This window comes from Mucor velutinosus (assembly GCF_035048745.1).
Source record: "Mucor velutinosus strain NIH1002 chromosome Unknown tig00001564, whole genome shotgun sequence".
NCBI lineage: Eukaryota > Fungi > Mucoromycota > Mucoromycetes > Mucorales > Mucoraceae > Mucor > Mucor velutinosus.
Window position 1 is genome coordinate 1,143,269 of NW_027041906.1, and position 14,197 is coordinate 1,157,465.

At 39.3% G+C, this 14,197-nt stretch overlaps 4 protein-coding genes across 4 annotated transcripts; 2 read left to right on the forward strand and 2 right to left on the reverse strand.

The window, feature by feature from the left end:
* Positions 1–685: 685 nt before the first annotated feature.
* CBF1 (basic helix-loop-helix protein) lies at positions 686–5,605 on the reverse strand (the record flags this gene model as incomplete). The annotated part of the gene is made up of 1 exon (XM_064829860.1): positions 686–5,605. The coding sequence occupies one exon, from the start codon at positions 5,603–5,605 to the stop codon at positions 686–688; it is 4,920 nt and encodes a 1,639-aa protein (XP_064682362.1).
* Positions 5,606–8,049: 2,444 nt separating this feature from the next.
* On the reverse strand, positions 8,050–9,275 carry ATC70_010650 (uncharacterized protein; the record flags this gene model as incomplete). Its single annotated transcript, XM_064829861.1, has 4 exons — positions 8,050–8,619; positions 8,683–8,847; positions 8,910–9,128; positions 9,201–9,275. 4 exons carry the CDS (start codon positions 9,273–9,275, stop codon positions 8,050–8,052), a joined length of 1,029 nt encoding a protein of 342 aa, XP_064682363.1.
* A 3,004-nt stretch (positions 9,276–12,279) lies between these two features.
* ATC70_010651 (uncharacterized protein) lies at positions 12,280–12,639 on the forward strand (the record flags this gene model as incomplete). Its single annotated transcript, XM_064829862.1, has 1 exon — positions 12,280–12,639. One exon carries the CDS (start codon positions 12,280–12,282, stop codon positions 12,637–12,639), a length of 360 nt encoding a protein of 119 aa, XP_064682364.1.
* Positions 12,640–13,038: 399 nt separating this feature from the next.
* ATC70_010652 (uncharacterized protein) lies at positions 13,039–14,163 on the forward strand (the record flags this gene model as incomplete). The annotated part of the gene is made up of 4 exons (XM_064829863.1): positions 13,039–13,248; positions 13,320–13,496; positions 13,560–13,625; positions 13,684–14,163. 4 exons carry the CDS (start codon positions 13,039–13,041, stop codon positions 14,161–14,163), a joined length of 933 nt encoding a protein of 310 aa, XP_064682365.1.
* Positions 14,164–14,197: the final 34 nt, after the last annotated feature.

Genomic DNA, 14,197 nt, shown 5'->3' on the forward strand with positions numbered 1-14,197 from the left:
TACAGTCTTCTTAGTCTATATTAATAGTACATATCTGAGTGTATATCGCTAAGCATACATCTTTAGCATGTATCTGGATATATGGCATGTCTATAGCATATCGTATGCATGTCTATAGCATGTCTCATATATAGTACAAGTCTGTAGTACATAAAGTATCTGTAGCTAGTATCACGGATATAAGCATGTGTCTTATAGCGTGGATCATGAAGTGCACATCTGAAGCAACAAGCTCATATTGCATTAATCTTGGTGCCTATCCAGATATGGTAAACATCCGTAGTCAATGTCGGAATACAAGTATAAGTCTATAGTGCCATCCATGTCCGTGGTGCCATCTATAGCCTATATCTTATATAGTATGAATCTTATAGTACTAGCGTATCTGAAGTCCATATCTTCTCATGATCATAGTATAAATCGATATCGTACATCTAATCCAGTGTACATACAGTTTATATCTAAATCTGGTAACTGGATGAACTGTCGGAATGCAGATCATAGTGGATGTATTCCACATTTGCCCCCACCAGTTTCAACGCATGTTGACTAATTCAAAGAATTATGTAAACGATCAATGATCTGTATTTCGCATTCGCTGACAAAGATATAACGCAATGTGATAGTCTAAAGGTGCTACTGCAATTTGCATGTTGCCCTGATATATCCCATGACAAACATCACTTTACTGTTCTGCAACGTTGAGTCTCTTAGAGCCTCTCAAACGCTTGTCAGAATCATCACGCTTACGCTTTGATTTGGAGGAAGCAGTGTCACTATTTAGTGCCTGTCTTCTCTTCTCAAGCAGCTCGTATTCCTTGATCTTTGCCCAGTACTTACGAATGGTTTGAGGGTTGTTGAACGATGCAGCAGTTTCCCAGGAGTTGACAGCTTCTCCAAATGTCTTCCATTTTACCAAATACTCTCTATTGTGTTCAGGACCACGATGCGCTCTGATCTCGTCAACCTCATATACTTCTTGTTCGATGATAGACTCGTCGATTGCTACCAGCTTCAATTCAGATGGCACATAGTCGCGATGTAGTAGTTCATTCATATCGTCTTTCAACACATATGTAGATCTTTTCTTTTGAACAACTTGATAAGGTCCATCATAAGCGGCCTCAAGTTTGCTTTCTCTATGCGGAAGTCTTACCATAACCCAATCACCAACTTTGAAGTGTGTAATCTTGTGATGCTTATTGAATCGCGTTGCTTGCTCTTCAATAATGCGTTGTGTTCTTTGGTTAATAGCTGGAAAGACAACCTGGTTCATAATCTCTGCCTTCTTGCGTAGCTCACCGAGAGTCATTGGCTTCTTTGGTAAGTTGTCCTTGATCTTAGGATCATCGTAGTCTACGAATCTATTCAATGGTCTAGCAAACATCAATTGAAAAGGTGCACTCTCAGTGCGATACCTAATTTTTGTGTTTATAGCCAGTTGAGTTCCAGGTAGAACCGAGTCCCAGTCATAGATGTGTTCACTGACCATCTTACGAAGTGCATTAAGAATATTTTTAACACCTGATTCGGATGCACCATTGCCCCTAGCGTGGAAAGCCGTAGAGTATCTTTGATTGATGCCAAGTGCTTTACCGATCTCGCTCATCAAAGCACTCTTGAATTCACGTCCATTATCAGATTGTAGTATTTGTACTACGCCAAAGTCTCCAAAGATGGTAGTCAGAGCTCTAGCGACAGTATCGGTTTGTTTGTTGGGCAATGCACGAGTTATAATAAATCTGGTGCAAATGTCGCATACAACTAATATATATATATTGCCATTGTTGGTTGGAGTTAACGGACCAAGAAAGTCAATGCCTATATGATCAAATGGACCATACGCTACAACGTTTCTCAGTTCATGGTAACCCTTTTGAACTACATTATGTCTTGCACATTCCATACATGATTGACAAATTGCCTTTGCATCATCATATAGACCTGTCCAATGAATACCTTCTTCATGTAGTTTCTTGACAATACTAGCGGCACCAAAGTGTCCAAATTCATGAGTTTCACGAAGCAGTTGGTCTCTCTCATTGTCAGGTGGTGCAATGTAAGCAACGCTTTCATAATTGCCCTCCTTGATCTTCATAGCAAGTACATTCAAGTGCTTGTCTTTGTTATAGACTACTTTGTTCTTGGTTGGATAATGCTTTGTTTGCTTATTGTTGTCAATGAATCGTTTCTTGGAGCCTTTGCTTCTCATGATATTCTTTTGTAATTTAGCAATTTTCTTATCACTGTCTCCCGCCAGCTCTGTATGATCTTCTAAAGGTTCATACAAGCGACTAAGTTTGTCAGGTAAGATGTTGTCTAAGCCCTTGATATGAGTGAATTGCAGTTGGGGATACTCGTTTAAAATCTCCATGTAATTTTGAATGACTCTAGTAGGACATTTACATGTGTAGATATAAATCAGAGCTCGATGATCTGTCATAACCTCAATCTCAGGATGCCCGTACAATAAGGGTCGCAAACGAACTAAACCGAATAACACGGCATACAGTTCTCGTCTCAGGACAGGCCAGTTCTGTTGGGATTTGGTCAGAGATTTGCTCAACATCGCCACATAGACTGTGCGTCCTTGATCGTCGCGCTGCGTCAAAATGACTGCAACTGCATATAAGCTAGCATCACATTCAAGATAAAATTTCTTATTCATGTCTGGTGCAGTCAGTAAAGCTTCAGATAACAAGACCTTCTTGATAATCTCAAGTCGTTTGGTGTGCTCCTCAGTCCATTTGCTACCAGCATCTGGATCATTTCGTAGAGCATCAATAGGCGCCATCAGTTTTGACAGATTTGGGATGTGTGGTCTCAAATATGAAATAACACCAGCTAGTTGTTTAACCTGTTTGGCAGATTTGCATGGACCCCAATGATCAATGTCAGAGAGACGTCGCATGTCAACCTTGGAAACATGAGGACCAACTACAAAGCCTAGCAAGTAGATGCTAGATCGAAACCAGGAGCACTTTTCAACACCAATCTTTAAGTTGGCATGTGTCAAGCGTCTCAGCACCTCCTTAATCAATTCGCAATGACTGGATAAGGATGAAGATACGAGGCATAGGTCGTCCACATAGACCTCCACGTTGGGCATATCAGAAAACAAAATGTTCATGACAGAGCTAAAGACAGATGTGATTGGGCGCAACCCGAAACAGCAGCCTAACCATCTATACGATTTTCCTCTAAAATTGAACAAAAGCACATTTCTTGATATGTCAGAAATTCTAAATGAAAAATATGCGTTTTTCAGATCGATTTTCGAAAATATTGTCCCCTTCTGCTTGATCCGGGTGAAGATATCCTGTATATTTGGTATCTCAAATTGGTTTGTATTGTTGGGCATATGCTGGTTGATCCTCCGCACATCCATACAAACTCGTGTTTTGGTGGGTTTGCCATCATTGTCCTTCTTTGATACTGCAATGAGAGGGCTGTTGAATAAGCCGTTAGGTCTACACTGTTCTACAATTCCTGCATCCAGCCATTCATTCAATTGCTTTTCGATTTCGGGCATTGCATGATGTGCGATCGGATATTGCTTGACGTAGTAATCAACATTCTCCTTGATTGGTATAGTGATCTCAGATTCAGGCACGTTACAAAACGTTCCAGGCTTGATTCTCTGATTCTCATCAATAGCATCTTGGATGTTGCTCATATACTTATTCTCCTCAGCTTGGGATTCAAAGATTGATGCGGTTTCTGGATCAATAGAATGTTTAGTATCAAAATTGACATTTTCGAAATCGATGCTTTCAAGAAGCTCTGATTTCTCTTCCTCTGTAAGATGTCCAATATCAGCAAACTTGTGAGCAACGCCAGTTAGCCCAATTCTAAGTCGACTCAATGTGTCTACACCCAGTAGCACATCAAAATCGCCTAGGTCCTGAATAAAATTGGATAGCTCAAACGAGTGATCAAATGCAATGTCATTAAGATATCTTATCTTGATAGCTGGTGTTTTACCCAATCTCTTTACTGAATGACTCAGAAAGTTCAAATTGCCTTCAACAGAAATAATATCTTGGGAAGTGAATAGTAATTTATTGTGAAAAATGTTTTTATTTAAGAAGGTGGAATCTGATCCCGTATCTACTTTCGCGATCAAACGGACTGGTTTTCCTTCTTTGCTCTCTAAAATAATAGGAGTCAGTAACTGAAATGGATTGAAACTTTCAGGTACATTTTTCACATTAGACTTACAGTTGAGCGAGGCATCCTCTGCTTCAATCTCGTCCAAGCAAGCATCTATTTCCTCCATGGTGACATCTCCAACAGCATCACCAATGTCAGAATCAGTGCTACTTTCCATGGTAACATCGTTGGTCTCAGAACCAGAACCAGACTTGTTGTCCTTGCGAACAGTGGTTGTTTGTACAGTATGCACACCAATGTTCTTCCTTGATTCTCTCTCCTTCTTCCAGTCGTAGAACTCTTGACAACGATGACCGTAAGCACGGGGCTTACCACAAAAGTTGCAGGTTTTGGGATCAGAGGATGAGGAATTCATAGAATACGGAGCAGCAGTAGTAGCCCGGTTAGGCTTGTTGTCAGAGCCAAAGTGCTTCAATCTTGACTTACAGTCAATGGTGTTGTGGTTGGCATTGCTCCCGCCATGCTTCGCACAGAAATACCCAGTGGCAGATACCCTTGCCATCTTTGTTCTTGAACCAGAACCACCAGAACCACCCTTACGCTTACCTCTGATGTCGACCTCAACATCATCATCACCACGATTTTGCTCGTCAACAAGGAACAAAGGCAACACACACTCATAGATCTCGTTGATAGTCCATTTGTGGTTGAAACCATGCTTGACGGACATTTGGTTGACCATCATTTGCTGATTCTTGCGTAACAGCGTGAACTGATAGAACTTGGCTAACATGTTGCTGTTAGGAGGGAAGCCACAATCCTTGACGTACTTCATGAACTTATTCGTATAGTCCTGTAGAGTATCATTGTTCTTCATGCGCATGCTGAAGAGTTTGGCCATGGATTCCTCAGAGTTGATGGGAGCACCAAAATGTTTGCGGAACAATGCCTTGGCTTGATCCCAATCATTACATGCCAGAAGATCATTCTTGGTCCATGATTCGAAGTCAAATGGCAGTGAAACAGGCACGTGGCGTTTCCAAACCAAATTTACTTCATTACCGGATGCTCTGATGACGTTCTCAAAAGCACTGAAGAAATGATCGACTGTGGTGAATCGAGGATGGTCAGGCCAATGCTTAGCTTGTCCTACCACCTGGAAACGAGGGATCTCATTGAGATTGACAGGTCTTGCTTTGGAATCAGCCCTCTTAGTAATGGCACTGACTTGCTTGCTGAGCCATTCGACAGACGCAGATGCTTCATCAGCCGCCAAGCGTTCATCCTCAGTGTAAGTATCACCAGCGTTACGATGGATCTGATCCAAGCGAGCCTGAGCAGTGTCAATCTTCTTGAGAAGATGATCAACTGCAGAAAGTTGAGCGTGCTCATCCACTTGCATAGATGAGTCATAAGGAGAAGAAACACGGACAGAGTCTTGAGCAATATCCTCTTGAGTGTTTTCAGTAGCGTTGTATTGGTTGTGAGACATGATAAAAATAGTTTTTAAAGTAGAATAATAAAATGTAGAGTATAAGATAAAGTGTAAAAGTGATAACCTTTGAGTTGAAAAAAATGTGGAATTTGAGGCTTGATAGACTAAAATTCACGGAAAAAAAAGAATAAAAAAAACAGTAATGTCAACTTGATAAAGGTATATTTTATTATCAAACTGACAGGTGTAAAGTAAACTGAAGTCTCTCTACTGGCCAGGTAGATGATCCTTCTTATATACTATAACAATGGATAAAAGTTCTATTAATTAGATTGACAAATAAGTCAACTCAGATCAACTAATGTCTAATCATGCTAAAAGACAACTCCAGCAAGCTAATCATGATTTAGCTCTGTCTGGATGAATAATTAGACTCTCATCCGAAGTACCCTGATCTATCCTTTCCATAAGGATAATTAATATCGATCTAGTAGCATGTATCCGATAGGTACAGTCTTCTTAGTCTATATTAATAGTACATATCTGAGTGTATATCGCTAAGCATACATCTTTAGCATGTATCTGGATATATGGCATGTCTATAGCATATCGTATGCATGTCTATAGCATGTCTCATATATAGTACAAGTCTGTAGTACATAAAGTATCTGTAGCTAGTATCACGGATATAAGCATGTGTCTTATAGCGTGGATCATGAAGTGCACATCTGAAGCAACAAGCTCATATTGCATTAATCTTGGTGCCTATCCAGATATGGTAAACATCCGTAGTCAATGTCGGAATACAAGTATAAGTCTATAGTGCCATCCATGTCCGTGGTGCCATCTATAGCCTATATCTTATATAGTATGAATCTTATAGTACTAGCGTATCTGAAGTCCATATCTTCTCATGATCATAGTATAAATCGATATCGTACATCTAATCCAGTGTACATACAGTTTATATCTAAATCTGGTAACTGGATGAACTGTCGGAATGCAGATCATAGTGGATGTATTCCACACTAAGTTCTGAATGCCAAAGTACCAATCTATCTTGTACAACGCTTATCGCATCTGGTGAACCTCAGTATTGATAGCTGAGATGCACTTCAATTATCATAGCTTGTCCATGTTGTTGCACAACACAGACATATCTACCCATCAAGAATACCTTAATCTTTATAGACTGTTGTAGCCCTTCTGGCACAACAATTACAAATCCCTCAATTCGAATAGTATATAAACCCTCTTATTTTCAATGTAATAAACGATATTCTTTACCTGATTAATTTCATACTCTTTTTTATAAATAATTTATTTCTGATAAATCATCCATTTATTAAATTTTGTTCCTCTTTGTTTGCTCTGTAAAATGAAACCTCGTTGGGACATCTACGGTGCTTCTTTGTAAAAATCGTGCTTTTCACCCTCAAATTGGAGTTTACAGTAGCAAAAACACGTTTTTTTTTGAATAACACCATGAAAACATTTATGCGGTGCTAAAGTCTATAAAATAAATTTAGGGCGTGGTATGACTAATAGTAATGCACAAAAAGAATTTCATAATATGCGCCATTACAGCACAAGTTAGCCTTGAGCGAGCGTTTTTCGACAATTTAGCTAGGGATGACCTATTGGGCGCTGTAGATTCATAAAAATTGATTATATAACGTAGATGAAAATCTCAAATGACAGGCAATTCTTAGGTCTTTTGACAACAAAAATACTATCAGTTATAGGTTAATAAGTTCAGACTTAGTTCTTGCTTTTCTTCAGAAACGGGTCGCGTACCTGAAAATAAACAAGTTATTTGTGTTCAAGCGGTGGGGACACTTTAAAAGTGGTACCATTCGACGCGCATTTTAATTTTATACAAAATTACTATTATGGATTGGTAAGGACAATGTACTATTGAAAAGAATACGCTTTACAAATCGAAACGCCGTGAAGCCTCCTTTCATTTGTAGAAAAGAAGAACCGAATTTTCATTATTTTGAGCTGGATTGGCTGCAGGGCATTTCATTGAGTTAGTATCTTGCTACCAGGAACAAGCTATTCCATGCAGGATCAAGCTCCTTTATGCCTTCGGTGCGTGATGTTATATGCAATATCGAAGATAGCTATGGTGTTCTCTCAAGTATTTTTTGACTAAAGAACTAGGCATCAACATGCCTACTCTAAAATATGAGCTGAAGCTGCTATTACAAGTAAACTCAATGCCATAATGCAATCGCTACTTGACAAAATCATATATCAAGTAAACATCGGTATCTCACTACTGTGATTCCCTCGAGACATTTGAAAGACAGTAGTATTTGCCCATACGTTACAAAGAATCAACATCATACCAACGTGTTTGTTGACCTCGATAGCTCGATCGATTCGACATCACATAACAGTTTCACTCGCTAAACACTCGGCTGTTTACAAAGTTTGCATGCATTTACATTTATTAGAAAAAAAGAACAGTATACATGGATAGTAGATGTATTAAATTAAAACTTGAAAACATTCTCTTGAGAGTAACCTAATTCCTTCAAAACACCTTCAAGCTCGCCTTGGCTCTTCATGGTTCTGGCGCCAGCGATAGACTTGACCATAAGAGGGGGGCCACAAACAAAGATGACAGAGTCTTCCTCCTTGGGACCAGGCAAGTTGGCTTGAACAACCTCCTTGGTAACGTAGCCAGTGACACCAGACCAGTTTTCGGGAGCCTTATCGAGAGCGTAAACAACCTTGAAGCGATCGGGATGTTCCTTGGCGATCTTATCCAGCTCATCCTTCAACAAAATGTCTTCTTCGGTTTGGTTAGCGAAAATCAATGAGATTTTGGTCTTTTTGTCATTGGATTTCTCGTGGAAGACTCTACGGATAACTTGCAGCATAGGAGTGATACCAGTGCCACCAGCAATCATACCGACATTGCTCTTTTGATCTTGTTCCCAGTTGAACTTGGGAATGGGGCCCTTGAATTCAAGAGTGTCTCCTGGCTTCATGTTGTGAATGATAGGAGTCATAGCACCATTGTCATACTTTTTGATGACGAAGTCAACATGGCCGACAGTCTACACAATTACTAATTTAGCCTTCAAATGACATAGTTTTTTGTGTATCACTATGCTTCTTACCTCTTCCTCAGAAACAGGAGTATAAGGACGAATAATGGGTTTGCCTTCGGCAGGAGTATGCTTGGCAACAACACAAGAAGCGACAGGGAGACCAGAAGCATGGCCCTCTGGAAGAGCAAAACGGAACACACTGGTATTGTGAGAGACGGGTTGAACTTCGAGCAACTAGAGGGGTAAAAGTTTATATATCGCCACACCTTACCCAGTTTTATCTATTCTATTCTTACCTTGAGAGAGACGAAGCCAGAGGGATTGAAAGCAGAGGCAGGAACGGCTTGCTTCTTGACTTCCTCTACAACAGGAACAACCTTAGTCTCACTCTTATTGTAAACAAGACCGCCAACTACGCCAGCACCAACAAGTGCTGCTACCAAGACCTTACTTCCGCCGCTCTTCTTTGCTTCGACGTGGCTAGAATATTGGCGAAGACCACCAAGGGATTGCTTCTAATGGAATGATTATCCCGCGTTTTAGTAACAGTTGCAATGACATTTCCATCGTGACCATGCTTCATTTACCTGTGCCATACGATAAGTGTTGTTATATGCGGCAGCACGGATGGCGCCGGTCATTGCAGGTGTAGCGAAACGCATACTTTGTAATAAATTAAGTGAGTTGGTCAGAAAAAAGGAAAAGAAGTACACTAGATGAGATGTATTTTGGCATGCTTTTGTTTATTCTCCATCTACATCGACAACAGACGTTTCTCTCTCAGTTTAATATCATGATGTCACTTTAAACTGACGGTCTGTGGAATGATATTTACCCGTAGGCGATAGCATGAATAATTGTTTAATTTTGGTAACTGGACAGAAGAATCGAAGGTGAATTGAAAATTCTGATGGGAATTCATTTCGATTAAAAATACAAATAATTACTCATGGAAAAATGAAGGGGGAGGGGAAGAAATCAAGGAGCATTTTGATGAGATTTATAGATCAAAATGTACACTGAAATAGTTTTTCTTTCCGAAGGTAAGGGAAAGCGATGATGTGAGTTTTCAAGACATTGCTCAAGCAGCTAGAATATTCCATACTTCCAGATTTAAACGTTTTTCCTATGTACTCTCATTTTGACCATTACAATGAACCTCAGGAGGTCATTAATTAATTGAGACGTAAAGACAAAGTGATGAGAAAGAGACATCCGATTATAGGACTGAGGGGTGAAATTTGCATTTGGACCCTGAAATCATTAATACTAAATTATCATTATCGTCACCATCATTGAGGCTGTTGCAGACGACAAGAAATCGGAATAGTTTATTATTGCTAGCATGTCTCGATTACACAAACACAAGTAAAATGAAATCAAGAAAAAACAAACAAACAAAGCAGCCCAAAAGGAGGCCTACAGAAATGCGACAATGATCGAACGCAATCATCCATTCTTGATCTAGGATTTTCACTTGGAACAATGGCTTTTTGTGTATATCATAGCGTAGCAGATCAACAATGAATATATTATATGAAAAAAAAAGTAAATTAAGGAGGGGCAATTTATTTTGATTGTATTTTTCAATCGTATCACTTTACCACTGAATCTCTCACTCGCTGGTTTCCTGTGATTCCCCCTAAGCATAAGATGATGGGCATAAAATCAATATAATAATACATTAAGCAACGCTAAGGTACACTACATGAAATAAACAATGCTTAGTATAAACATATCGTTGTTGTATTTTTTTAATTAAAATTAATACATGATGCTTGCATTGATAGAAAAAAGGTAACCTTAGTTTGACGACTTAGGATTATAATAAAATGATCCTAACAAATCTTTCTCTCTTTTTTTTTTTTTTTTTTTTTTTTTTTTTTTTTTTTTTTTTTTTTTTAGCATAACATGACATATTGTACACACATCATGGAAACCCATCGTTCTGGATTTATTTCTTCTATTCTCCTGCTCATCTTTCTCCTTGTGTTATTATTAACGTGGTGCATGGTTGTGATAATAAAACCTAAACTTTGAATCTTTTGCAATATTTTTTGGGCTACTTAAAGTCGATCCTTCCATTTCGTTTCTTCCTTTCTTCTTCTCTTCCTCTTCTCTCTGCTTCTTTCAGCCCTTTCATTTTCCTTGTATTTTATACATGCCAATTTCAGAAATATAACCAGTGCCAAAATGAACCATCAATTCTCACCCACAACGCACCCATATTTTCAGAATCAACCTTTTAACTTGAATAACCTCAACATAAAGTGAGCCTCTAAACAACGCCCCTTCGCATGACATTCTGCTGATAAAAAAACATGTAGATATGCCCTGACTGTTCAGCAACAGCCTCAGAAGGCTCGCTTATGTAGTTTCAAGGACAAAGGTATTATGATAACTCTCAGAAAGGGAGCATGTCAAAAGAAACATTTAATTAATTTACCATCAAAACAGTTGATCGCCGGCCACTAGATCCTCCACCCATTGTTCAGTTACATCAAAGCAATAACATGAACTTCAAGTAAGTTGGCTGTATTCTGGGATTCTGTGAGCGAGAGAGTACGCATGCGTGAGAGAGAGCGTGGATGTGAGGTTATCATCATGGATGATGTGCTCGTGTACATGCACTGTTTATGATTAATGTGTCTCAGATTATTTATATCGCATTTACATGAGAGGAAATGAGACTCGTACAGAGAGAGATAGAGAGGGAAAAGAGGGGATCTGAGTCGCATTCATACATGTACAAAAGGAGGAAGGGGTGAGCCAGAGGAAGGGGAGAAAATCATTTATGGTAAAAAAGAGTATGGAAATGTGAATGGATTTATCTTCGGGCATACATCCAAGTTTAAAGCATCAATAACACATATCCTCTATAGTGATTACCATAATAGTGCAAACTTCTTCTTACATACAACATTGGCAAATGCGAATGATAATAGTGATATACACTATGTAAATGGAGTCAGGACTACAGCAGGATCTGTTGTACAATCACTACATAAATTAAAAGACACCAACAATACAGGTACCTGATGTTCTCGATTTGATGTGGAAAACACTACATATTCACATTTTAAAATATAGAAGGTGCATTCTTTGTATTTGCAGATATCAGTATTCGGATCGAAGGTGTGTTCAAGCTCAAGTTTACTCTATTTCAGATCAAAGGGTATGTGGATGAATCTTCAGAATCTACACATTCTAGAATGTTAATATACCGTCTATCAAAAAGAATCCTAGTGGAAAGGGTCTGTTCTATATTCTCTGACCCATTTCGGGTCTATTCACCGAAGAGTATGTGCTTTTTCTAAATATATGGTATTTGTCGTGACATTAATGCATAAGCTAACATTTTACATGCTTTTATCTGTATAGCTTTTCCAGGTATGTCAGGTAAGATATAAACATCCAACATCATCTCTATGCAATATTCTAATCACACCATACTCCTGCTCGACAAAATCCCTTAATTTTAATATATCTTTTAGAGTCTACAGACCTTACTCGTTCATTTTCGGATCAAGGGGTGCGGATACGAATACGCAAAGAAGCAAGGGCTGCAACTGCTCCATCGATGTAAGGGTTATATTATATATTTGTATACCCAAAAATGATCTACCAGAGAGATGGCTAATATGAATCAGGAAACGTCGACGTGGTATGGAGCGGTTTTCATCGCTTGATTCCTCCTCCCCTCCATTGCGCGAGTCGCCATCTTCCTCGACTTCATCAACAAATCATGCCATGTCAATGCAAAACTTGCTGATCAATGACAACGAAGAGCCAGCACTATTACCACCACTGGGCAAAATAGTACTGCCGCTACCAAATCCTTCATCTTCTCCATCTTTATCTGCCACGCCTCAAGCAATTGAACCATCAGTTGGTCAATATTACTATACAGCGTCATCATCGGAGCCTCCAATATGCAATTTACCTGCTATTAGACCACCCTCATCCTCACCACCACATTACGCTCATTACCATCAACATCACCAAAAAAGCTCATCACAAAAGTAAGCAAAACTTTCTATATATACCACGCAAACAAATTATATGAAAAACCTCCATATGACCCTTTGATTTCCCTCCTTTTTTTTCGATCTATGACATGTTTTTATGCAACATCTTCTTATGTGAACACCACAGTGGCGTTTCCCTCTTTTGATCAAATAGCCATGATGCTCCGTCTTAAAGTAGTTCATTCACGTCACCTTGCCTTGTCTTCCAATCAAACAATAAAAACTTGATAATCCCAAAAAAGATTTTCTTTATCCCCCTCCCCTTTGAAAGAAAGTTTCTTTTTTTTCCCTCCCTTACCTTGTTAAGTTCTAAAAGTACTGAATTTGGCAACTCCCTGTAATTATTTGATATTCTTTTAGGAAACCAAAATTTTTTTCTATCCTTCTACATAATCAAATGAACCCAGAATTAACAAACGATAGACAAGATATGAAACAAAAGCTCTTTGAACCTGAGGATCCCAACAATGATTCTGCTGGAGACGATTCTGATAATGACAAGCCTGCCAGACGTTCAGGTAGAAGAAAGATCAAGATTGAGTATATCGAAGATAAGAACCGTCGACACATCACATTCTCAAAGAGAAAGGCTGGTATTATGAAAAAGGTAACTGTCAAAAACATCAAGGTGGGTTGTTGCCATGGTTACTAAATGGTTGCTATGGTGATAAATGGTAGGCATATGAGCTAAGTACTTTAACTGGTACCCAAGTCTTGCTGCTCGTTGTATCCGAGACTGGTCTAGTTTACACTTTCACCACTGTCAAGTTGCAACCTATTGTAACCAAACCAGAGGGTAAAAACTTGATTCAAGCTTGTCTGAATGCTCCCGATCCCATGTCAAATGAACAAGCTGTAAGTGTAGCCTTCGTAAACTGTTTGGCAAGTCTCTCTAATCCATTGTGTGTTTATATTTAGGCTGGTGACGCGTCTTATGGCAACAGTTCACCTCAAAGCGAAGACAAGAAGCTTTATGATGACAAGGTAAAGGTGAAATATAGCTTAATCTATCTTTAATTAACGTATTGTTGTGTATTATTAGCCTGAATCATCTTCTGCTGCTACTGCTGCTGCTCCATCTCAACAATCTCAACAACCTCAACAACCTCAGCCCCCTCAACAGCAACAACAGAATGCACCTAGTGGTTACAATGGCGGTAATGGATCAAACCCAGGGTATCATCCCTCTCAATCGCCTTATTCACAACCTTCATCTCAACCTGCTGGAAATGGTGGTAATTACAGTGGTCATCCCAGTTACATGAACCCTGCTGGCCAAAGTGGTGGCTATCAATCTGCTCAAGGCCAACCCACACCAAATGCATACGGCCAAATTCCTCAGCCTGCGTTCTACGGCAATCAACAACAACATTACATGCCTCATCAACAGCATCAACAGCATCAACAGCAGCAACAGCAACAACAGCAGCCTCATGGCTACTGGCAACCAGCAGGACCCGGCTCTTTACCGAGACAAGATCAATCACCTATCATTGATGATAAAAGAGGCGTCAAAAAATAAGTGTTGGATAAGTAGGCAATCCTTTTTTTTCCTC